This window comes from Microcebus murinus, chromosome 1 (genome assembly GCF_040939455.1).
Source record: "Microcebus murinus isolate Inina chromosome 1, M.murinus_Inina_mat1.0, whole genome shotgun sequence".
NCBI lineage: Eukaryota > Metazoa > Chordata > Mammalia > Primates > Cheirogaleidae > Microcebus > Microcebus murinus.
The window spans coordinates 70,394,748-70,421,310 of NC_134104.1; the positions used below are offsets into that span (position 1 = coordinate 70,394,748).

Below are 26,563 nucleotides of genomic sequence, written 5' to 3' on the forward strand. Positions count from 1 at the left end.
GCGTTAAACATTCCTGGTTTTCACATCCTGTCGTCGCTGGCTCCAACTTGTATTTCTGCAACCCATTTTAGAGGGAGTTAGAATTGGAAGCAGGAACAGAGCTCACTCAGTTGGAACTGTGGGCATTATACTTTGCTTCTGGGTGGTCTGTGTAGCACCTGTTGTCTTTTCTTTATTTCCGACACGGGACAGCCAGTGTTCACCTCTGGAATTCTTGCTTTCTGTCATCTTTGCATGCCACTGCGGAATGGAGGCTTGTGCCTCCATGTACGTGCCTGTTTATGGCAATAGCATACAGCATTTTGATTGATCAAAATTACGGTCTATGGAAAAATATCAGTTACTATATATAAATTGCCAATTTTTAAAAATTAGGAATATACTAATATATGGGACAACTTTTAGACTTTGCAGTATTTTGGAGTGAGTAGGAGTTACTCTCTTGTTATAATTGTGAAGAGATGCCCATGTGGTTGGCAGAATGCCAGGTCAGATTTCAGTATGTCATAGGAGTAACAACTGTTAGCATCTCTGTCTCATAATAGAGTTTACAAAGCATTTTCACAGACATTATTTATTTATTTATTTATTACTTCTACCTCATGTGGTTCGTAGTGCAAATTTTGTTACTTTATAGTTTGGACAGGTGAGATCGGAATTCGTTTTTACTGGTAATTTTTCCTGTTTTTTCTCTTGGAACTGTTTCTCTAATAGATAACATTATTATATATTTATTAGTTATATGTATTGTATAACTATGCTAGTAACTGTGTTACTGAGAATGATATTAGAACCATGCTGTGGGACAAAAAGCCTTCCATAAGTTTATCACTGTGCTTCTAAGAGGATTTTATAACTAAAGGTAACACTATAAGGTGAATTTAATAATTAAGGCCGATATAAATGTTTTTATTTTTAAGTTCATTATTTTTAAATTTCATGCAAATATTGAGCACATTCAAAAATAGCTAACAACATTTATGAAAGAGCATTGCTTTTTTAATATAAAGAAAACAGGCTGGGCATGGTGGCTCACTGAGGCCTGTAATCCTAGCACTCTGGGAGGCCAAGGCGGGCGGATTGCTTGAGGTCAGGAGTTCGAAACCAGCCTGAGCAAGAGAGAGATCCCATCTCTACTATAAACAGAAAGAAATTAATTGTCCTACTAATATATATATAGAAAAAATTAGCCGGGCATGGTGGCGCATGCTTGTAGTCCCAGCTATTTGGGAGGCTGAGGCAGAAGGATTGCTTGAGCCCAGGAGTTTTAGGTTGCTGTGAGCTAGGCTGATGTCACGGCACTCACTCTAGCCTGGGCAACAAAGTGAGACTCTGTCTCAAAAAGAAAAAAAAAAAAAAGAAAACAGGCCAGGCGTGATAGCTCATACCTGTCAATCCTAGTACTCTGAGAGGCCGAGGTGGGAGATTCACTTGAAGTCAGGAGTTCGAGACCAGCTTGAGCAAGAGTGAGACCCCTGTTTCTACCAAAAACAGAAAAAATTAGCCAGGCATGGTGGTACATGCCTGTAGTCTCAGCTACTTGGGAGGCCAAGGCAGGAAGATCACTTGAGCCCAGGAGTTTGAGGTTGCCGTGAGCTGTGATGATGTCACTACACTTTACCCATGGTGACAGAGTGAGACTCTATCTCAAAAAAAGAAAACTGATATTCAGACTGGTTCCTAAGCAAGTTGACTCTATCAAGAAAGTTAGTTATAGAGAAATAAGTAAATCTATCTTATCTATACTCTTAGAATTAAAAGAGAAAGGGACAATATTAGTTGCATGCTTTTTAAATGCATCTTTTATGTGATTTGGGAAATGTTTAAATAATTAAATGCTTAAGAAATTTATATTCTCATTTAATTTCTAATTCAGTTGAATAAATACTACTTTGTTGTTGACTACTGGACTATTATTTTAGAACATGTATTAAAAATTATATTTTAGCAGAAATATAACCACAAAACTATATTGTCCTTGCTATAAGCAGCTTGTGCACTTCTGCTAGTGGATAACCAGAAGTACATTCTGTTATAAAATATGCCTCCTGAAAAATACAAAAGGAATGGTACAGCTGACATACACATTTTGCTAGTTTTCACCTCATTAGAGTCCATTGGAACAGTTCTTTGCTAAGACCTGCCAGTTGTGGTTCTCTATTTATATACAGTGTATATATAATGTATTACATTTGTCTTGGGATTATTTTTAAAAATTAATCTCAGTTTTAGATATTTAAGTCATTCTCTCCAGAGTTTTTTGCTTTCTTCTACTCTTTCAATTATATTCTATTTATCTGTCTGTCTAGTCTGTCATTTTGTTTTTTGGTTTTTTTTGAGACAAAGTGTCGTTACCCAGGCAGTGGCACAATCATAGCTCGCTGTAAGGTTGATTTCCTGGGCTTAAGAGATTCTTCTGCCTCAGCCTTCCAAGTACCTAATTTCAGTCTGTGGTTACCCATTTTCAACTAGTACAGTTCTATTTTCTCATTTGACTGTGCTCTCACTTCAAGGGTTGTGGTGATAGGCACTTAATTCTTTTGGGTTTTTTTTGTTGTTGCTGTTCTTGGTTTTTTGTTTGTTTTTTTTTTGAAACAGAGTCTCACTTTGTTGCCCAGGCTAGAGTGAGTGCCATGGCATCAGCCTAGCTCACAGCAACCTCAAACTCCTGGGCTCAAGCAATCCTGTTGCCTCAGCCTCCCAAGTAGCTGGGACTATAGGCATGCGCCACCATGCCCGGCTAATTTTTTCTCTGTATATTAGTTGGCCAATTAATTTATTTCTATTTATAGTAGAGACGGGGTCTCGCTCTTGCTCAGGCTGGTTTTGAACTCCTGACCTCGAGCAATCCGCCTGCCTCGGCCTCCCAGAGTGCTAGGATTACAGGGGCACTTAATTCTTATACTCTCCTTTAACTAGATATGATTTCTTGGGATTTCGCTTCATTTTTTGCTGAAGTTTCTTGCTTAATCCCTACAGTTTACTGCTTGTGAAATCTGATTCCTTTCTCTGTCTGTGAAAGCATTATTACTGAATTGCCAATATCTCTCCTATTCAGGGCCTATGTATCATTTTCCTATCCATCTGCCATGACTAAATTGGTTGACACAGTTCAGATACCTAGAGGTGGTACAGAAAAAGGTGGCCTTAACAAAGATAAGTGACTATGTAAAGGAAGGGGGATGGAAATAGAAATGCTTGAAATTTGTAGTTATAAATCAGAGGCCCCAGTTATTGTTTGGGGAATGAACAAGATAAGTATATACTGGGGATGAATATTGCATGTGTATTTACTTTATGTAAAGTTTTATTTCTGAGTCACTTAGGGAATTTTGAAGAAAATCTTTTATGATACCTTATTTTGATGCCATATTCCATCAACAAATCTATCCTCGCATAAGCTGGAACATACTTAATAATAACTTGAATTTATATATTGTTTTTTTTTTTTTTTTTTTGAGACAGAGTCTCGCTTTCTTGCCTAGGCTAGAGTGAGTGCCGTGGCATCAGCTTAGCTCACAGCAACCTCAAACTCCTGGGCTCAAGTGATCCTCCTGCCTCAGCCTCCCGAGTAGCTGGGACTACAGGCACAAGCCACCATGCCCGGCTGATTTTTATATTATATATATTAGTTGGCCAATTAATTTCTTTCTATTTTTATGGTAGAGACGGGGTCTCGCTTAGGCTGGTTTTGAACTCCTGACCTTGAGCAATCCGCCCGCCTCGGCCTCCCAGAGTGCTAGGATTACAGGCGTGAGCCACCGCGCCCGGCCTATATATTGTTTTATATTTTGAGTACTTAAATCTGTTTTTTTCCTATGGGATTCTTATCACATCCGCATTTTATAGATAAAATAAATTGGCACTCAATGACTTGTTCAGGTTCATGTAGTTTTTTTTTTTTTTTTTTGAGACAGAGTCTCCCTCTGTTCCCCAGACTGGAGCTCCATGGTGGCAGCCTAGCTCACAGCAAACTCAAACTCCTGGGCTTAAGCAATCCTCCTGCCTTAGCCTCCTGAGTGGCTGCGACTACACGCCTGGCTAATTTTTTCTATTTTTATTTGCCTGGTTAATTTTTTTTTCTTTCTATTTTTAGTAAAGACAGGATGTCACTCTGGTTCAGGCGGGTCTCAAACTCCTGACCTCAAGTGATCCTCTTGCCTTGGCCTCCTAAGTGCTAGGATTACAGCTGTGAGCCACCACGCCCAGTCAGGATCATGTAGCTTTGTGGAAGAACCAATCTAAAACAGAATCTAAAACTTTAACATAAAGAATACTCTTCCCTGGTCCAAAGTGACCATCAATCAACACAGAATTTGTTTTGATAGCTGTCTTCTGGCTAAGAGTGCTTGCACTTTAATAGGATTACTAAGTGGTCACTGATAATACCAGAAGTATTCCGGAGCTGAGAGAATAGTCTACTAGAATTTATACCTCTGTAAAGTGAATACCTGATTTTTCCATGTTGAAATTCTTAATTGATTTTTAAATTTTGTGTGGTTATGTAAGTCTGCCAGCCTTCAGTTCACATGGTACCTTTTTTTCAGTAGTGTCTCTTTTTCTGTCCAGGCTAAACAAAGATAGATTCCATTATTTGTTTTCTCCTTCACATGGAAATCTTGGCAGATTTTTAGAAGTGAGATCAAAGGGATGGCTCTGAGAAAGAGACAGATGAAAATTTGAGAAACACTGTTTAGGTAGATATAAGAAGCTTCTGAGCCTGAGTAATTTTTTTTTTCTGATAACTTGCATGTGTTAAGAACTGGATCTTAAATCTATTTTTGTTGTAGTTGTAAAAATGCAGTAGGGTTTGAAAAGCATTCAGTATGGGTTATTTATTGAAATAAAATTCTTTTTCAGTTTCCCTTGGTATCTGTCACATTTGTATTCTGACCATTTCCTTTTACCCTTTTTCTGATTTTTGTCTTTTTTAATTTCTGTGTTTCTCTACTTTGAACCAACACTTTTCCAAGCACTTTTTCTTTTACTGGCCATAATAACTACTTGAATGACTAGATAATGTAAATATTACTTTAGTTGCTATATTTATGAAATAGAATGTTACATTTCCTATTCATGATTTAGTAAAATTTTTTAAAAATAAAAATCTAGAAAAAATTGCTTTTTACCCAGCATGCATCCCAAATTTTTTCATTCTGTTGGTCAGTGGCTTACAGGGGAAAAGAATCCCTACTTTTGACATGAGCATTAGTACAACTTTCATCCTAAGCTGCTGGAATTATACACATGTGTATATAGGGTATACATAGTTTTTTTTTTAAATATTGATCTGAAACCCAGAGGTATATATAGTTATAAAATATATAAACATAAAAAATAAATATCATAGTATTGTTTCTATAGAATGGTAAATTGGCCTATTGTTTTGCGCTAACATATCAGCAAAGTTTATATTTACAAATAACTCTCACATTTTAAAATGGCATTAAGATCCTTCATTTACAGTCGCTAAAAAGGACATTAACTTCTTTACCAATCTGAAGGCTTCATGAAAAGGTTTTGGTTATACATGGTCTTGGTAAAGTTTGAATTTGAAGCTGACTTCAAATAGGAACTTGTAAATAAATGCTCAGACCAAAGTAAAAAAGGGAAAAAAGCACTTGGGACTATTAATGTAATTGGAAAATTTCCGAACCTCTCTTATGGCTTATTTTTATATATGGGCATGCTTGTATGTACACACTTAGCAGAATGGCCATGAGCAGAGAGTTCTATTTTTGACTGAGGAAAGTGAATCAAAGTACTGCTGGTTGGATTTGCCATTCCCAGGCACCATAGCAAGCCATAAGGTTAGCACACATTTAAAATAGTAGATCAGCTTTAGTCTCTTGGCTTTTGGCTAACATTTTCTTTATAAATATTTTCACAGAGTAAATCAGTGAAAAAATGGGATTCACTTACCAAAAATATATTTAAATTGAAGTTAGAATGCCTCTCTTTAGGATTATGGTATGCCTTATACTGAAAATAAATGTATTCAACATTTTTACAATCAACGATAATTATCAAATACATGTTTTAAATGATCTAATTTTTTCGTATATAGTTCCTTATTTGTGAATTATATGTTGGCTTGATTGTCTTACAAAGTAGCTATCTATCTGAGGGACATACACATGTCCGTAAGGATCTGTATCTTATTTTTTAGTGCTGATTATTTTTTGAAGTACTTTTAAGGTTAATGTTAATGGGCTTTAAATATCTGTGATATCACATCACTTACATTACTCTTTTGGGGGCCCTAAACAATGTCTCATACTCTAGGAAATAACAGAGTGCATGCTTTATTTATTTCACAATGTAAGTTTAAGTATTCAAAACCAGATCTAAGCCGGGCGCGGTGGCTCACGCCGGTAATCCTAGCTCTCTGGGAGGCTGAGGCGGGCGGATTGCTCGAGGTCAGGAGTTCAAAACCAGCCTGAGCAAGAGTGAGACCCCGTCTCTACTATAAATACAAAGAAATTAATTGGCCAACTGATATATATATAAAAAATTAGCTGGGCATCGTGGCACATGCCTGTAGTCCCAGCTACTTGGGAGGCTGAGGCAGTAGGATTGCTTGAGCCCAGGAGTTTGAGGTTGCTGTGAGCTAGGCTGACGCCACGGCACTCACTCTAGCCTGGACAACAAAGCGAGACTCTGTCTCAAAAAAAAAAAAAAAAACCAGATCTAAGAATGATGGTATATTGGATTGTTGTTTATTGGTATGGGTATATTGTTATTGTTGTTATTGGATGCCTTTTTATTTAAAGGAATTTCCTAATTGTTTTACTTTCTTTTCCAGATTTTTTTGTTGTATCTGTGATTATTTTGTATGTTTTTGTATTATTCATCATGTTACATCCAGTTGCCTCTATTGACCAGGTTCTTCAGGTAAGCTTTAAGCACATCATTTATTACTGGTTATCTGATGGTTCATAGTAACTGGGATAGCAGTAGTAAGACAGTAATTATAGAAAGTGACACAGTATTGCATGACATTTGAATAGCCAAATGAGACTTCTGGATCGTCTTGTACAAGGGTTTAGGATTTATCCCCCTCCAGTGCTTTTATATTACTGGGGAAAGAGACTAAACTCTGCAATCCCCCCGCCCCCAGGATCTCTTCTTTTTTTTTATTTTTTTTTTTATATAGATTTAGTTATTTTTTATTATTATTTTTTTTGAGACAGAGTCTCGCTTTCTTGCCCAGGCTAGAGTGAGTGCCGTGGCGTCAGCCTAGCTCACAGCAACCTCAAACTCCTGGGCTCAAGCGATCCTGCTGCCTCAGCCTCCCGCGTAGCTGGGACTACAAGCACGAGCCACCATGCCCGGCTGATTTTTTTTTTTTTTTTTTTTTTGGAGACAGAGTCTCACTTTGTTGTCCAGGCTAGAGTGAGTGCCGTGGCGTCAGCCTAGCTCACAGCAACCTCAAACTCCTGGGCTTGAGTGATCCTTCTGCCTCAGCCTCCCGAGTAGCTGGGACTACAGGCATGCGCCACCATGCCCGGCTAATTTTTTTTATATATATATCAGTTGGCCAATTGATTTCTTTCTATTTATAGTAGAGACGGGGTCTCGCTCTTGCTCAGGCTGGTTTTGAACTCCTGACCTTGAGCAATCCGCCCGCCTCGGCCTCCCAAGAGCTAGGATTACAGGCGTGAGCCACAGCGCCCGGCCTTGATTTTTTTTTTTTTTTTTTTATATTATATATATTAGTTGGCCAATTAATTTCTTTCTATTTTTATGGTAGAGACGGGGTCTCGCTCAGGCTGGTTTTGAACTCCTGACCTTGAGCAATCCGCCCGCCTCGGCCTCCCAGAGTGCTAGGATTACAGGCGTGAGCCACCGCGCCCGGCCTCTTCTTTTTATATTTTCTGAGATTCAGTTATCTTAACTCAAAGATACTCTAAAAAGAATAAGGAACATGATTAAAGTAGCAGCTTTTATAGACTATACCCATTCAGTTTCTGCATCTCGTTCCTTGTCCATTTCTCTAAAAACAAATTAAATGCCTCTTGGTCTTTAAAAACAGAAAACCCTTTATTCCATTATCTCATTATGCTCTGTCCTTTACGGGTCTACTTCTTGAGCAGTCTACACATGTTAACCTCTTTCCTTGCCATTTAGTTTTTTATTCTTTTCATTAAAAACTCCATGAATGGCCAGGCGTGGTAGCCTCACGCCTGTAATCCTAGCACTCTGAGAGGCCAAGAGGCAGGCAGATTGCTCTAGGTCAGGAGTTCAAAACTAGCCTGAGTGAGACCTCGTCTCTACTAAAAATAGAAAGAAATTAATTGACCAACTAAAAATATATACAAAAAATTAGCTGGGCATGGTGGCACATGCCTGTAGTCCCAGCTACTTGGGAGGCTGAGGCAGAAGGATTGCTTGAGCCCAGGAGATTGAGGTTGCTGTGAGCTAGGCTAATGCCTCAGCACTCACTCTAGCCTGAGCAACAAAGTGAGACTCTGTCTCAAAAAGAAAAAAAAAAAACCTCCATGAATGGTGAAATAGTTGTTTTTCATAAAAAAGAATGTGCACTCATGTTTAAGTTATTAAACATAATAATAAAATTGTAAAAAAAAAAAAAACCCACCATGAATCCATCATCCAACCTTAAAAAAGAGTGACGTTACCTGAACTTCAAGTCAGTGACGGGTGGGGGAGGGGGGGCAAAACATAACCTTATCAGTCAATAAGTCACACTCGTGTACCTTTCTTCAAACACCTCAAGGGAACCCCCTATTCTGATTTTTTTTTTCCCCTTATTCTTTTCTTTTTCTCTTTTCTTTCTTTTTGAGACAGAGTCTCACTTTGTTGCCCAGGCTAGAGCGAGTGTCATGGCATCAACCTAGTTCGCAGCAACCTCAGACTCCTGGGCTCAAGCAATCCTTCTGCCTCAGCCTCCTAAGTAGCTGGGACTACAGGCATGCGCCACCATGCCCGGCTAATTTTTTCTATATATATTAGCTGGCCAATTAATTTCTTTCTATTTATAGTAGAGACGAGGTCTCGCTCTTGCTCAGGCTGGTTTTGAACTCCTGACCTTGAGCAGTCCTTCTGCCTTGGCCTCCCAGAGTGCTAGGACTACAGGCGTGAGCCACCATGCCCGGCCTCATTCTTTTCATTATACATTTACTATATATGTTTGAAGTCATAAAAGATCATTTTGCCTGCTTTTGAACTTTATGAAAATGCTATCTTGCTCTCTGTATTTTTTTGTGACTTGCCTTTTCCCATCAACATTGTTTGTATTTCACTTTCACTGCTGCATGGTATTACATTATAGGAATATAGTAAATTCATTGCTCCATTTTCTTCTGTTGGTAAATAATTGGGTCTTTCTAGTCTTTTCATGTATTAACTGGCTACCATGAACATTTCTTTTACATGTCTCTTGGTGTAGGGAGGTAAATAATGGTGTGCCAAAGAGTAAAGGTGGGAGAAGTTCACCCCAGGCACGAAAAATGAGGAGGTGTGCAATGTTGTAGAGAATTTAAAAAATAGTAATTTAGCCTACCAAAAGCCTATCTGCTTTTAAATAATTTTAAACTACTAATGGAGTCGCGCATTTTTTCATGTTTATTGGTCATTTTTATTTCTTCCATGAACTACCAATTCATGCCTTTTGTCCATTTTTTCTAGTAGGATGTTTTCTCGTTCTTACTTTTCTTTTAGGAGTTCCCATGTATTTGGCTTTATATTCATAAATATCTTTTCCCAGTTTGTGGCTTGTCTTTTTACTTTGTTGATAATATCTTTTTTAAAATTATAATTTTATAGTCATATGTGATAATTATTTTTCTTTGTGTACTTCTTTTGTCTTAGTTTGGCAGACTTGTCTGTCTTAAAGTTTAATAAAGATATTCCTCTTTCACATTTAGTCTTTAATCCATCAGGAATTAATTTAATGTGTAGCTGTTGACTAGGGCTCAAATGTTTTTTTTTTCCTTATGAATACCCATTTGTTTCAGCATTACTTATTAAATAGTTCATCTTTTCCCACTGATCTTCAGTGATACCCTCTATCCTATATCAGTTTTCCATATATATGACTGTTAGCCTGTTAGGGACTCTATATTTTGCTCTTTAGTATTCTTTGTGCTAGTACTTGATTGTCCAAATTGCTATAACTTTGTAAGGAATCTTGATGTGTGGTTAGGCATCTCTCACATTGTTGTTCATCATGACCTTTTTGGCTGTTCTTCTTAAATTTTAAGTTCAGTTTATCAAGTACCAGGAAAAGTCCTCTTGTAATTAGAATTACACTGAGTTTATCAAATTTGGAGGAGAATTGGTTAGTTTCCCTTTCTTTCCATGAACAATCTAATATCTCTTGAGGTCTTCTTGACTTAATATCTTTCTCCCTAAAGGTTTTTATACACAATTTTTTGTTAGATTTATCCCCAGAGTATTATTGTTTTGTTAACTAAATGATATGATATCCATTTATTTATTTTTAGGGGAAGGAAGGGAAGTGAGGTTGGGGAAAGAAAAGGGGAGAAAAAATGATGTCTATTTAAAATGACATTTTCTTTTTTTTTTTTTTTTTTTTTTTTGAGACAGAGTCTCGCTTTGTTGCCCAGGCTAGAGTGAGTGCTGTGGCGTCAGCCTAGCTCACAGCAACCTCAAACTCCTGGGCTCGAGTGATCCTTCTGCCTCAGCCTCCTGGGTAGCTGGGACTACAGGCATGCGCCACCATGCCCGGCTAATTTTTTATATATATATCAGTTGGCCAATTAATTTCTTTGTATTTATAGTAGAGACGGGGTCTCGCTCTTGCTCAGGCTGGTTTTGAACTCCTGACCTTGAGCAATCCGCCCGCCTCGGCCTCCCAAGAGCTAGGATTACAGGCGTGAGCCACAGCGCCCGGCCGACATTTTCTTTTTTTTTTTTTTTTTTTTTTTTTTTTTTGAGACAGAGTCTCACTTTCTTGCCCAGGCTAGAGTGAGTGCCATGGCGTCAGCCTGGCTCACAGCAACCTCAGTCTCCTGGGCTCAGCGATCCTACCGCCTCAGCCTCCCTAGTAGCTGGGACTACAGGCATGCGCCACCATGCCCGGCTAATTTTTTTTTGTATATATATTTTTAGTTAGTCAATTAATTTCTTTCTATATTTTGGTAGAGACGGGGTCTTGCTCAGGCTGGTTTTGAACTCCTGACCTCGAGCAATCCGCCCGCCTCGGCCTCCCAGAGTGCTAGGATTACAGGCGTGAGCCACCGCGCCCGGCCCCGGCCGACATTTTCTAATTCTTTCATGCTGATATGTTCAGTGTGATTATTTCGGATATTCATGTAATATCCAGGAGCCTTGACAGACTTTATTCAGATATATATTTATTTTATATATTATATATATTTAATTATATATTAATTATATTTATATATATTTATTTTAGATATATATTTTAGATTTTCTAGGACTTTCTGTTTAGACAGTCATCATATATAAATAATTATAAAATATATATATATATATATATATTTCCCCCCTCTGTGCTACTTCTTGGCTTAATTACAAAATATTTGTTTCTGACATTTATAGTCCTTATTTATATACCTTCTGTCTATATTTTTCATGTCTGTATATATTAATATATTGGTTGTAGCGACAGTTTTTTTTTTTTTAAGACAGAGTCTCGCTTTGTTGCCCTGGCTAGAGTGAGTGCCGTGGCGTCAGCCTAGCTCACAGCAACTTCAAACTCCTGGGCTCAAGCAATCCTCCTGCCTCAGCCTCCTGAGTAGCTGGGGCTACAGGCATGCGCCACCATGCCCGGCTAATTTTTTATATATATATCAGTTGGCCAATTAATTTCTTTCTATTTTATAGCAGAGACGGGGGTCTCGCTCTTGCTCAGGCTGGCTTCGAACTCCTGACCTTGAGCAATCTGCCCGCCTCGGCCTCCCAGAGTGCTAGGATTACAGGCGTGAGTCACCGCGCCCGGCTGTAGTGATAATTTTATCACTTGTCTTGGTCTTGACTCTAAATGGAATGCTCCTAATATTTCACCAGTGACTATATTGTTTGCTGTAAATTTCTAGTATATAGAAATCAGGTTAAGGAAGGTTAAGGAAGCTTCCTTCTATAGTATTGTTAACATGAATGGTTTTAAAATTTTATCTAATGCTTTTCCCACAGCTGTTGAACGATCACATAATTTTTCTTCCTGGAGAATGTGGTAAATTATAGTTGACTAGTACTCAAATATTGCACTAACTTTGCATTCCTAGAATAAATCCAATTTGGTCATGATGTGTTCTTTCTTTTAAACTCTCTGGATATGAGTCGCTGGGATTTTGTTTGGGGTTTTCACCTCCATTGCATGAATGAGGTCAGACTTAATTCTCTTCAACAGGTTTGGGCAGGTATATGAGTCTTAGGGAATGAATATTCCATTTCGTGGGCTTTTTCAAAAATTTAACTAGTTCTGTTTTGATGGATATTTAGATTGTTTCTATCTAGTGTATTACTATTATAAACAATGCTATATTATGAATCTTTGCACCTATATCTACTTATAGGTTCGATGTACGGAATTGCTTGATCAGAGGCTATTTAGAATTTTTTATTGAAGTTCGGAGAGGTTGCCAGGTTATTGTCTTAGCAGCAGTGTGTATGTCTGTTTCCTTACATGCATCATTGAGGGATTTACACAACCACTTTAAGCAAAATAAGAAAACGTTTATATTTCTCTTCCACCATATGCCACATATGTTTTCTGCTTTACAGCCAAACTTACTCTTGAAATACTGCTACGTTCAGCTCACCTCCCACACATTCATCAACCAGTCTAGCAACTAGCCTTGCAAATCTACTAAAACTGCCCTTACCAGGGCCACTAACAATCCTTTTGTTGGTTAAGTCCTGTGAACTTGTCTCCTCCAAATGTTTCTTTCCAATCTTACTTGGCTCTCCAGCAGTACTTGAACAATTAGCCACGTCATCATTCTTTTTTTTTTTTTTTTTGAGACAGAGTCTTAACTTTGCATGGGCTAGAGTGCCTCTTGGGCTCAAGCAATCCTTCTGCCTCAGCCTTCCAAGTAGTTGGGACTACAGGCATGCGCCACCATGCCCAGCTAATTTTTTCTATATATTTTTAGTTGGCCAATTAATTTCTTTCTATTTTTAGTAGAGACGGGGTCTCATTCTTGCTCAGGCTAGTCTTGAACTCCTTAGCTCACATGATCCTCGCGCCTTAGCCTCCCAGAGGGCTAGGATTATATACGTGAGCCACCGCGCCTGGCCCATGTCATCATTCTTAAGACATACCCCCCTGGAATTGTGTGATGCTTTGCTCTCCAGGCCTTTTCTTACCTCTGTGACTCTTCATTTTCATTCTCCGTTGTAGCTCCAATCCCTCTGCCTCTTCCTCAGATGTTACTGTTCCTCACATTTCTGTTCTTATCCTTGTCACCTGTATATTTCAGGTGATCTCACCTATAGTTATGGCATCACCCTCTAATTGCCATCTATATGTTAAAAACTCACTTAGTTCTCGCTCCTCAGCTTCATTAGACCTGCATAACCACTGACATATTGACTATTTCTTGAGTGCTCTACCCAACAGTAACTTCCATTTTAACATGTTAAAAACTCAGCTTATAATGTTCTCTCTCAACCTTGTTTCTACTCTGTTACTTGGTACCACTATTTATCTTAGTCAGAAGTGTTCATGTTTGTCTGGCTATTCTTGTCTTGTCCATCTCTTTTCATAGCCAGTCAGTTGTTAGATTCTTTCAGCTTTCTTATTCTGAATCTCTGTCTTTTTCCTAAAAAAGACAATAATGTTTTCCTTAAAAAGTAATAATGTTTTTCCTAAATCGTGTTAGATCATGCTGCTACTTGGCATCTAGCCCAGTTTCAGGTACTCAATAAATATTTGCTGACTATAAAAGGATTAATGCATTAATATTTTTCCCCTTTATTTGTTTTAGGCATTAGAAATAATCAGATTTTAAAGTAAAAACTTATGTTTCTTAGTTCTCTTGTGAATTTGTCTTTCTAATAATATGAGTTTTTACCAATTCTTCATTATTAGAGTGATATCTACCTTATTGTTTAAAGACAGGTTTTTGGCCAGGCACAGAGACTCATGCCTATAATCCAGGCACTTTGGGAGGCCATGGTGGGCAGATCACGTGAGGCCAGGAGTTCAAGACCAACCTGAATAACATAGAGAGACCTTGTCTCTACGAAAAAATGAAAATAAAAATCAGCTGGGCACGGTGTGCCTGTAGTCCTAGCTACTCGGGAGGCTAAGGTAGGAGGATCACAAGTTTGAGGTTACAGTGAGCCATGATCAGGGCCACTGAACTCACAGCCTGGGCAGCAGAGTGAGACGCTGTCTCTAAAAAAGTTAAGAAAGAAAGGAAAAAAAGATTTTAAAAATAGGTTTTTATTTGAAAAATAGGGACTAGTTTAGAAATTTATGATCTAGTTGATCATGGGCTTTTAAATCTGACTAGAATTTTACTCTAAGCTCAGCTACTTAATATTTTCTTTTACCTTGAGTTACTTAAAACTTTGAGTTTTATCATCTGAAAAGTGGATAGATATAATATATACATTGTGGCATTGTTGAGGATTAAACATATAATGTGTAAAAGTGTTTGGTATATAATAGGAATTCAGTAAATTTAGAAATTATGATATAGTGCTGTATTATCAATTGCGTACAATTCTAACTTTAAATTTTTTGTCTCACAGATAGTGTGTGTACCGTATCAGTGGCGTGTAACTATGCTCATCATTGTTCTTGTCAATGCCTTTGTATCTATCACCGTGGAGGTAAGCACTTCAAATAGTCAAATAGCTAGCTACTTTGTTGCTTTGGGATTCTTAGATAATGTAATGGTAAATGGGGGAAGAGGGCAGGTGACATTATGGAAATCCAACTCAGTTTCATTTTAGGCAGATTTTATTTAGCCTTCTCTTCTAACCTTTTCCATGAACTGATAGTAGTTATATTAAGGGATATGACTTAGTTGCACTCATGCAGATAGGGGAAAGTAAGCAGTGAGATATAGCAAATATTAGTGATGAGTAGTGATGGGCAGCCCATGAACAGATGAACTAGTGGCCATGAAATCATAGTGGGCATCTCCCATCTGTTTTTTGTGATGTATAGTAAAATCTCCCATTTAAGGAAGGAAAAGGAGAGGGCTTTCTCCAGGAAATATAGTGAATATTAATAGCAGGAGAGTTTATTGAAAGTGTAAAATGGACCACTATGGACTTAACTAATTTTAGCATTGATTACTGGAACTTCCTCCTTGGTATTTACTTTTGAGTGACCTCTAGAAGTCTTAAGTACTCTTTTGATTCATTATATGTTGTATAGTTACCCTCCCATTAGGATTGCCTTTTAGGTCAGCTTCTTGAAAAGGAGCCTAGCAAGTTCTCATTTGCTACTTATTAATAAACTTATGTCTGCTCTCAGAGCTGTAATCATAATTCACTCCTATAGTAGCAATATAAGAAATAAAAGAGGAAGATATATTTTTATTGTAATTTTTAATTTAAGGATTTCATAACATAGGCTTTCACATTAAAGTTAAAGTAATTTGTCCAGAAATATGTATGCTTTAGTAAAAATAGTTGCAGACTTAGAAATTATACTTATTTTTAATTATATCCGTAAAAGTGATTTGGCATTAAAATTGGGGCTATTATGAACAGTATGGATATTGTGGTACTGACTTTTTTATGGTATCCAGTGGAATGTATTTTTTTCTATCTTATGGATGCTGGAAATCACATCTAAGATACTGTATTCTAAAAGTGTTCCTTTTTCTACAGTGTTAGTTCATCATTTCAGTTAAATGCTATTTATTATTCTTACTATCTAAAGAACTATTTGTGTTGGATGCTGATGAAATATGGACATAGAATTAATATTAGATATTAATTCAATGAGAACAACTCATTTTTAAGAAAAAGACTTCAAATTATATAAGCATTGTTTTAATAATGAGCAAGACCCGAGGATTCACATAAAAGCCATGTTTTGTGGAAAATTTAGAAGTCCCATTTAATCAAGAATTTTACGATTATTTATATTTATTACAAAAGTCCTGTTTACTCTTTATCCTTTTGCAGTATTAACTGAAATTCTCTATAAGAAAACCAAATTATGTTTTTCACTAATGATGCAGCATTGTAATGAGTCTTTTAAAATGTGCACATTAATAAAGAATTACTTAGTAATTATTAATTCTTAACTCACTGGAATATCTCTCAGAACTTCTTCCTTGACATGGTCCTTTGGAAGGTTGTGTTCAATCGAGACAAACAAGGAGAATATCGCTTCGGCACCACACAGCCACCACAGGTTGGAAAACAGCCCTTACTGTCAATTCTTCGTGTGTATTGAGGCTCTTTTAGTTGTGTACTGAGCATTTTGTAGGCAGTTCTGTTGTGTGTTGCTTCAACCTTTTTGCTTATGTCTGGCATTTCATTTCTTGTAAGGAGTCCTAGAAAATTTATGGCAAACATTTGTTACAGGCTTTTTGGGACCAGAAATTTCATAAGTCTCTTTTTTCCATTCCAATCCCATTCTTCTATGTGTGTAAAGGTCTTGTCCTTAAGGGTGAGAGTCAATTTTTCCATTTCTGTCTCCTTTAAATTTTATGTTTTTGGTTTTCATGGGTCCCATAAAAGCAAAATGAGATTCATGCAAACAAGTTTTGAAATGAAAATTGTTTCTTCTTGGAACTGAGTCCTAGGCCAAAATTTTTTAAAATTTTCTTTTCACTATCTCATTCCTTCCTAACCAATGCCAATATTTTGAAGAATTATTTCTGACTTCTTGTCAGTTACTGTGCCTTCATTTGGTGTGGCTTTTTGGTTTTCCCCAGTGTATGTCTCTCATCATGCAGAAAATGATGGGCAATAGTTTAGGATGTTTGACTTTTTGTAGCTGATTATTTGGAAAGTGTTACAAACTGTGTGGTAAAAAGAGAAGAGAAACAGATAAATAAAACCCATTTCCTAGTGGTAGGGTGTTAAAATATAGCTCTTGATAGAGATACTGGTTAGACTTACTTCAAACCAATACTGTTGAATCAAGGCTCTGTGAGCCAGCCATTTGGGCACAGAGAACTTGACAGTATAAAAATCTCACTCCTTCATTGCCTTACCCATTGCTGTTTGTAGGTATGAGGTGCTTTACAAATGGGAGTTCTGAGTCTTTCATTCATCCTCGAGCCATAAAACCCTTACAGAGTTGAGGAGGATTCCCTGGCATTTCTGAGTTGGGTCATTCACTTATTTTTAGCCACCTTTTACCTAAGTGGCAACTTTCTGAGCTTTGTTTTGGTAATTCAGCAGGCTTGACACCCTGGTGCAATGCCACATCATTGTTTTATAAGAGGGCTTGTAGAGTGCCATTTCTGTTATATAATGCTTTATGATGAATAATGATGGTTTTTTAATGATGGAATGGGTCTGGAGTCAGCCTCAGTTTTTTTTTCCTTAAAGCAATGTAATACTCAGTTGTTCCTGGTAGTCAGTATGACCAGAGTTGTCTGAGGGTCTCAAGTCTTTTTCCAAAAATTTTTTTTCCCTTTTGGTTACCTAACTACATTATTATTTCAAAGGGTTAGTTTGGGCTCATATCATCAGTCCTCATGTGAAATATTTGTATTATATTCCCAAAGCTAGGGAAACATTTACGTAGAGTTTTTATTTCCCCCTAAAATATCTCTGACTACTGATCTAAACAGGAAACGTATGTTTGGAAGAGGAGGTATGCCCCAGTTTAGTCAAAAGTAGGTATCATCAGGCCCCTTTAAAATATTTAAATTGGAAATCTTCTCTCATCTTTCCTTTTTTTTGAGACAGTCTCACTCTGTTGCTCCAGCTAGAGTGCCGTGGCACCAGCCTAGCTCACAGCAACCTCAAACTCCTGGGCTCCAGTGTTCCTCCTGCCTCAGCCTCCCGAGTAGCTGGGACTACAGCCATGAGCCACCGTGCCCAGCTAATTTTTTTCTACATTTTTTTTTTTTAGTTGTCCAGCTGATTTCTTTCTATTTTTAGTTGAGACGTGGTCTCGCTCTTGATCAGGCTGGTCCTGAACTCCTGATCTCAAATGATCCACCCGCCTTGGCCTCCCAGAATTCTAGGATTACAGGTGTAATCCTAGACACTGCGCCCAGGACATTGCGCCCAGTCCTTCAGGATCTAATCAGTCACATTACTATAAGGCTGTGGCTCTCAATCAGGGGCCATTTTCTCCCCCAGGAGACATTTGGCAGTGTCTGGAGACATTTTGGTTGTCACACTTGAGGGAAAGGGGGTTGCTACTGGCATATAGTGGGGTGGAGACCAGCGATGCTGTTAAATAAACATGCTGTAGTACACAGGATAATCCCTCACAACAAAGAAATAGTCTTTTTTTTGGAGACAGAGTCTCACCCTGTTGCCTCAGCTAGAGTGCTGTAGCATTAGCCTCGCTCACAGCAACCTCAAACTCCTGGGCTCCAGCAATCCTCCTGCCTCAGCCTCCCAAGTAGCTGGGACTACAAACATGCGCCACCATGCCTGGCTAATTTTTTTTCTATATATTTTTAGTTGGCCAATTAATGTCTATTTTTAGTAGAGAAATAGTCTTATCTAGCCCAAGATGTCAGTAATGCTGAGCTTGGAAAATCCTGCGATACAGTAAAAAAGTAAAGGTGACAGTGACTTGCTACTCTTAGGACTTCTGTGGCTGCTGTGATTCTCCCCTACCCCAGGCCTTGTTGACTTCTACCCCTCCTATGCTCTTCTTTTACCAAGAAGCCCATGAGGCCTTCTCAGACAGCAACTCCCAGCCTTTTACATTATTATGTGAATAATAATTTATATTATTTACATAATATTTTTATATTATTATGTAAAAGGCTGGGAGTCGCTGTTGGGGAAGAGAAATCCCATTCTATCTTTTCCTTCCTTATCATATAGACAGGGGAGTTGGGTTGAAAGTTTCAAAACTTCAGGCCCTAGACAGTTGAATTAGGAAGTCACTTTACTTGGAAATCTGTAGTAACTATATCCAAAATACCCTCAAGGCATTATATACCACCTCCAAGATTCTCCCAATCTTAATGCATTTCTAACTCCATTTTATACATAAAGAAACAGCATTTAGTTGATTTGCCAAGGTTATGCATTTAATGCATGGCAGAGTTGGAAATTGAAACAAGCGTTTCTGATTTTTTTTTTTTTTTTTTTGAGACAGAGTCTCGCTTTGTTGCCCTGGCTAGAGTGAGTGCCGTGGCGTCAGCCTAGCTCACAGCAACCTCAAACTCCTGGGCTCAAGCAATCCTGCTGCCTCAGCCTCCCAAGTAGCTGGGACTACAGGCATGCGCCACCATGCCCGGCTAATTTTTTGTATATATATATATATATATATATATATATATATATATATTAGTTGGCCAATTAATTTCTTTCTATTTATAGTAGAGATGGGGTCTCGCTCTTGCTCAGGCTGGTTTCGAACTCCTGACCTCGAGCAATCCGCCCACCTCGGCCTCCCAGAGTGCTAGGATTACAGGCGTGAGCCACCGCGCCCGGCCGCATTTCTGATTTTAAGAGGAATTTTTTTTATCAGTATACCACACTGTCTCACATATATCATTTGTGGGACCATGAAGATATAAACTAATACAGTGATCAAATGACAAAATGGAGACATCTGTTATCAGTATCTATTATATTAGGCTATTAAGTATGAAATGTTCGATTCCCTTTAAAACTAAGTTTGACAGTTGATATCTCTGACATTTCACTTTGATGCTTTAAAAATTTTTATTATGTTTAATGACATCTATACATGTAAAAAGAAAAATTTTATTATGAAGATACATCCTCATTCTTTCAAACACACAGTTTGGCTTGTGATTATCAAATTTTTTTTAGAGCAGTTTTTGTGAAAACATGGATAAGTAAAAAAATCCATGTTATTTTTGGATATAAGTTCTGTCCTGGAATCAGTGCTGCACAGACAGCTCGAAATAGCAACAAAGTGTTTGGGAAGGATGTGGCTAATGAACACATAGTATGTCGATGGTTTGAGAAGTTCCATTCTGGTGGTTTTAATCTTGAAAATGAGCCACGTGGGTGACCTGAGACCAAGGTGGATAACGATGAGCTGAAAGCTGTAGTGGAAGCGAATCCATCTCAACCTACACATGATTTAGCAGCAAGGTTTGATGTTACCATTCCAACAATATTGGACCATTTGAAACAAATGAGCAAGGTGAGGAAGCTGGATGGGATGGGTTCTGCATGAATCAAACAAGTGTCAGAAGAGAACTGTCTCAAAGCTTGCCTTTCTTTGCTGTCACTACATAAAGGTGAACCATTTCTTCACTGTATTGTTTGTTACGTGTGATGAAAAATGGATTATTTTTGACAATTGCAAGTGTTTGGCACAATGGTTGGATAAAGATGAAGTGCTGAAACACAATCTAAAACCAAATATTCATCAGAAAAAGCTAATGGTGTCTGTTTGATGGTCCAGCACTGGTATTATCCACTAGAGTTTCATGTAACCCCGTCAGTCGATCACAGCGGGTGTCTACTGCAATCACTTGGATGAAATGATGAGGATGCTTGTGATGAAGCAGCCAAGATTGATCAATAGAGACAGGCCAATCCTCTTGCAAGACAACGCTAGACCACATGTCACACAAACAACGCTGCTAAAATTACAGAGGCTGGACTTGGAAACTTTCTGTCATCCACCATATTGACCAGATCATGTGCCAACTGACTACCGCTTCTTCCAGGCTTTGGCCACTTCTTGCAAGGAAAAATATTCAATTCTCAACAAGCTGTGGAAACCACCCTTTGCAACTTTATCACCACTCTCTTTCCAGGCTTCTTCGCTGCTGACATAAACAAGCTATACTATCAGGATGGCAAACTGTGTTGATAGTTTAGGCACATACTTTGATTAATTATATTGCTTCTTGTTTGAGATATAATAAGCTATACTTTTGATTTGAAATTTGACATTTCATATTTAATGGCCTAATATTTTATAGTAGATACTTTGTATACATTCTCTCTCAATGTAATGACAACTTTACGAGACTTTATATCGGTGATTTTTCAAGAGAACATTCATCAAAAGTACCTTCTACTCCACCCTTGACCTGCTGAAAACTTTCAGTGGAGGTCCCCATCATCTGTGGTTTTGTTTTGTTTTGTTTTGTTTTGTTTTTATTTTTTATTTTTTTTAGTCTTTCTACCTGAAGCTGAATGTTTTGTTTTTTTTTGAGACAGAGTCTCACTTTGTTGCCCAGGCTAGAGTGAGTGCCATGGCGTCAGCCTAGCTCACAGCAACCTCAAACTCCTGGGCTCAAGCAATCCTTCTGCCTCAGCCTCCCGAGTAGCTGGGACTACAGGCATGCGCCACCATGCCCGGCTAATTTTTTTTTTTTTTTTTTGAGACAGAGTCTCACTTTCTTGCCCAGGCTAGAGTGAGTGCCGTGGCGTCAGCCTGGCTCACAGCAACCTCAATCTCCTGGGCTCAGTGATCCTACTGCCTCAGCCTCCCTAGTAGCTGGGACTACAGGCATGCACCACCATGCCCGGCTAATTTTTTTTTTGTATATATATTTTTAGTTAGTCAATTAATTTCTTTCTATATTTTGGTAGAGACGGGGTCTTGCTCAGGCTGGTTTTGAACTCCTGACCTCGAGCAATCCGCCCGCCTCGGCCTCCCAGAGAGCTAGGATTATAGGCGTGAGCCACCACGCCCTGCCTCCATCTGTGGTTTTCTATAAAGCTTTACTCCTGTTTGAGGTGATCTGAGCTATATATTCTCCTTAGAAGGATTTCTGCCACCAACCTTGTGTTTGGTGAACTGAGGGCACTTAATAGTCTATGTGGAACTAGAATCATACTAGTGTGTAGTTTGATCCTGCCTGAGGATTTGTTCCAGACTTATATTTTCTTTTTGGTGAAAAATGGAAGTAGTTCTTTTGCCACTTAGAATGTTATTTGAAGTTATTTAGATATTAAAAGAATGCTAATACTGATTGTTTTAGATTCAGGATTGGTATGGAAGAAGACTTATGAAAACAGCAGTGCCATTATAACATTGTTTTCTGTTAAGCATGGCTTCATATTTTAAATGCTACCCTTGAAAACATTTCCTAAAAGATACTGCTAAGTGTAAACTGGCATTTGGGTTCAAGAATGAACAGCTTGAAATGATCTAAGAAGCAGGAGATTTTTACCTGTAGATATCTTTGAAAGTTCTTTGTGGTTTCTTTGCCTCTTTGTTTCTCTGAAGGGATAAATTTGGTTACTTAACTATTCCTTTCAGAAACAAACTGACAGATCTGATTGCTATAGCTAATGTGTTCTCCTGCTTCAGGGATTTATGCCCCAGGTGTCTTGGGGAGACCCAAGTGCTCATTCTGAGCCCCCATGCCCTGCCTCACCACCTTCATATTGCACAGTGCTTGCTTTTCTTCCTTTGCAACCATCCCCTTGCCTGATTGATTTCTCATTCCAGCATGCCGGTAGCACCTCTTGTTTTTCCAGTGAATTATATTGTGTTTTGAGGGTGTGTGTGGTAGTTTGTGTTTATAAACTAATAAGCCTGTGCTTGCATACAGTGTACTTTTTGTGCGTGATATTTGGAGATGGTAAGGAAAAAATATGTTTCTGATTATGATGAAGCAGGGATATCCCTAGTATTCCTTCTGACTTAATTCTTTTGAAATTGTGACAAATATACATTGTTTTTAATGGGGATGTGAGGATTTTTTTTTTAAAAGCACCCTTACTGTGAAAAGAAGCCTGTTTAGTTGTGATTCTGTTTGCAATTAAATTAGTTTTAGTTTTATTGCTTATCTTTATATAGGGAACAAAGAATTTATATATCTATGTGTGTGCCTTAAATTTGAATACGCTTGGCTTTGACTTTCCTTAACTCTGCCTGCTATACATTGCCCTTCAACCTGGCAGAGTCATCTGGCTAGACAAAGTCTATTAATGTAAAACTTTTTTTTTTTTTTTTTTTTTGAGACAGAGTCTCGCTTTGTTGCCCTGGCTAGAGTGAGTGCCGTGGCGTCAGCCTAGCTCACAGCAACCTCAAACTCCTGGGCTCAAGCAATTCTGCTGCCTCAGCCTCCCAAGTAGCTGGGACTACAGGCATGCGCCACCATGCCCGGCTAATTTTTTGTATATATATATATTAGTTGGCCAATTAATTTCTTTCTATTTATAGTAGAGATGGGGTCTCGCTCTTGCTCAGGCTGGTTTCGAACTCCTGACCTTGAGCAATCCGCCCACCTCGGCCTCCCAGAGTGCTAGGATTACAGGCGTGAGCCACCGCACCCGGCCTATTAATGTAAAACTTTTTAAAAGTCAACAATCAATATCACATTTATTCTACGATCCTGCTACTTGCTATAAAATAAAAAGTAACAGCTTTCAAATTGATTTAGGGGCAATAATATTTTCCACAATTAGATTGAAGAATTTAAACACCTTGGGGGAAAAGCCCCAAGTAGGGTCATCATCTCAAATTAAATATTATTTTATTTGCCTACTCTAGAAAGGGATTATTATCTCTTATTTTGGATCACTTAAAGAATCCTATACCATAGTGTCTTCTGTATCCTAATGCTAAATAGTTTCCAGTAGAGTTCTTTTAAGGTGACGGTAATATGATAACTCTGTTTAGTTAAGACAATGAAGAGGCAACTAGATGAATAATCTTCAGTGTTTTTCCCCCCTGGAATGTAAAATAGCTTACTTGTGACCATAATTTTTGCCTTTAAATTCTTGGTAGCAACACAGCTTATTGTGTTTTGTTGGCAAATAAACTAGAAGACCTTTAAAGTTAAAAGCGCTGCATCAGTTGGGTTTTTTTTTTTTTTTTTTTTTTTTTTTTGAGACAGAATCTCACTTTCTTGCCCAGGCTAATGCCATGGTGTCAGCCTAGCTCACAGCAACCTCCAACTCCTGGGCTCAACCAATCCTTCTGCCTCAGCCTCCCAAGTAGCTGGGACTACAGGCATGCGCCACCATGCCCGGCTAATTTTTTATATATATGTTTTTAGTTGTCCAGCTAATTTCTTTCTATTTTATTAGTAGAGATGGGGTCTTGCTCTTGCTCAGGCTGGTCTGGAACTCCTGAGCTCCAACGATTTACCTGCCTTGGCCTCCCAGAGTGCTAGGATTACAGACATGAGCCACCACGTCTGGCCAATAAAAAAGTTTTAAGAGGTTTCATTTAAAAGTATTTTTGCTGTTCTCCATTGGTCCATTTAGAAACACACATTTCAAAATACATTATAGCAAACTTGGCTTTCTTGATCATGAGGCTTTTTGGATGTTAACATTAGAATATGTACCTCAGTTATGTTGTGCTTCCACTTTGTGGAATTACCTCAGTTGAGATTAAACCTAGTTGTAGCCTGAGTTATATATGTTGGTTGGCAAAACAAAACAACCTAGGATTTAAATGTCACTTCAAGAAGCAACAGCCAATGACATTGGCATAGTCATTACATTTTATTTCATTTATTTCAAATTTCAGCTGAGACAAATTCTGAGGTCACTTCTTGGTCCTCTATTGAATTTACATTTCTATCCATTAGCCAGGGGCCAGGCGCGGTGGCTCACACCTATAATCCTAGCACTCTGGGAGGCCGAGGCGGGTGGATTGCTCAACGTCAGGAGTTGGAAATCAGACTGAGCAAGAGTGAGACTCCATCTCTACTAAAAATAGAAAGAAATTAATTGGCCAACTAAAAATATATAGAAAAAATTAGCCGGGCATGGTGGCGCATGTCTGTAGTCCCAGCTACTTGGGAGGCTGAGGCAGGAGGATTGCTTGAGCCCAGGAGTTTGAAGTTGCTGTGAGCTAGGCCGATGCCACGGCACTCACTCTAGCCAGGGCAACAGGGTGAGACCCTGTCTCAATCAATCAATAAATATAAATATATATATATAAATATCCATTAGCCAGGGACGCTTTTCTTGTTCTCCAAGGATTATTTATCTAAGGTCACATTCATTATAAACATCAGGATTGATCAGAAGGATTTCAGTGACAGTAGTGCTTTTTATAATGAAATAATGCTAAGAAGTAGTACTTGCTTTGCACCTTTCTATGTACCTCTTTCCAGTTGTGGAGCACCAAGAGAAACCAACATAAAGTAAAGGTATTCTTTTATATTAGGAAGGATGTGGTTTTAAAAAGACATGATTGACTTTATTTTATTTTTTTGAGACAGAGTCTCACTTTGTTGCCCAGGCTAGAGTGAGTGCTGTGGTGTCAGCCTAGCTCACAGCAACCTCAAACTCCTGGGCTCAAGAGATCCTCCTGCCTCAGCCTCCCAAGTAGCTGGGACTACAGGCATGCGCCACCATGCCCGGCTAATTTTATTTATATATATACATATATCAGTTGGCCAATTAATTTCTTTCTATTTATAGTAGAGATGGGGTCTCGCTCTTGCTCAGGCTGGTTTCGAACTCCTGACCTTGAGCAGTCCGCCCACCTTGGCCTCCCATAGTGTTTAGGATTACAGGCATGAGCCACCGAGCCTGGCCGACATGATTGACTTTTATTTTTTTTATTTTTATTTTTTTGAGACAGAGTCTTCACTTTGTTGCCCAGGCTAGAGTGAGTGCCATGGTGTCAGCCTAGCTCACAGCAACCTCAATCTCCTGGGCTCAGGCAATCCTGTTGCCTCAGCCTCCTGAGTAGCTGGGACTACAGGGATGCGCCACCATGCCCGGCTAATTTTTTCTATATATATTAGTTTGCCAATTAATTTCTTTCTATTTATAGTAGAGACTGGGGTCTCGCTCTTGCTCAGGCTGGTTTCGAACTCCTGACCTCGAGCAATCCGTCTGCCTCTGACTCCCAGAGTGCTAGGATTACAGGCGTGAGCCACCGCGCCCGGCCTATGAGTGACTTTTTTTTTTTTTTTTGAGACAGAGTCTCGCTTTGTTGTCCAGGCTAGAGTGAGTGCCGTGGCGTCAGCCTAGCTCACAGCAACCTCAAACTCCTGGGCTCGAGTGATCCTTCTGCCTCAGCCTCCCGAGTAGCTGGGACTATAGGCATGTGCCACCATGCCCGGCTAATTTTTTATATATATATCAGTTGGCCAATTAATTTCTTTCTATTTATAGTAGAGACGGGGTCTCGCTCTTGCTCAGGCTGGTTTTGAACTCCTGACCTTGAGCAATCCGCCCGCCTCGGCCTCCCAAGAGCTAGGATTACAGGCGTGAGCCACAGCGCCCGGCCTTGAGTGACTTTTAAACATGATTTAAGTCCTAATTTTGACCTTACAATATTCACATCATGCTTTGAAAGATATTAAGAGCAACAAGGATATTTTATAATGCTTTCTTTCCAAAATGATCAGGTGGCTAAGTTACTAGGAGCAATAATACCAAAAGATAGTTTGGGATAAAATATAGGAGGGCTTCCAAATTAAATATTAAAAATGTTTTCTCTTTCTGAATAAAGTTATTCTAAATACATTAGATATTTTATGTTATAAAATCCAGATCTTCAAGTTATTTAAAAAGTTTATCA

General features: G+C 38.5%; 1 protein-coding gene across 5 annotated transcripts in view; it reads left to right on the forward strand.

Annotated features, from left to right (window-relative positions):
- ATP13A3 (ATPase 13A3) overlaps positions 1-26,563 on the forward strand; it is a 113,533-nt gene that overhangs the window by 83,332 nt on the left and 3,638 nt on the right. For 4 of the 5 annotated variants that reach the window (XM_012780261.2, XM_012780264.2, XM_012780262.2 and 1 more), the window contains 3 exons: positions 6,806-6,894; positions 14,710-14,790; positions 16,244-16,333. In XM_012780261.2, coding sequence (XP_012635715.1) covers positions 6,806-6,894; positions 14,710-14,790; positions 16,244-16,333 — 260 coding nt within the window. The remainder of the gene's footprint in view (positions 1-6,805; positions 6,895-14,709; positions 14,791-16,243; positions 16,334-26,563) is intronic. The other variant, XM_012780265.2, reaches the window with a different exon arrangement.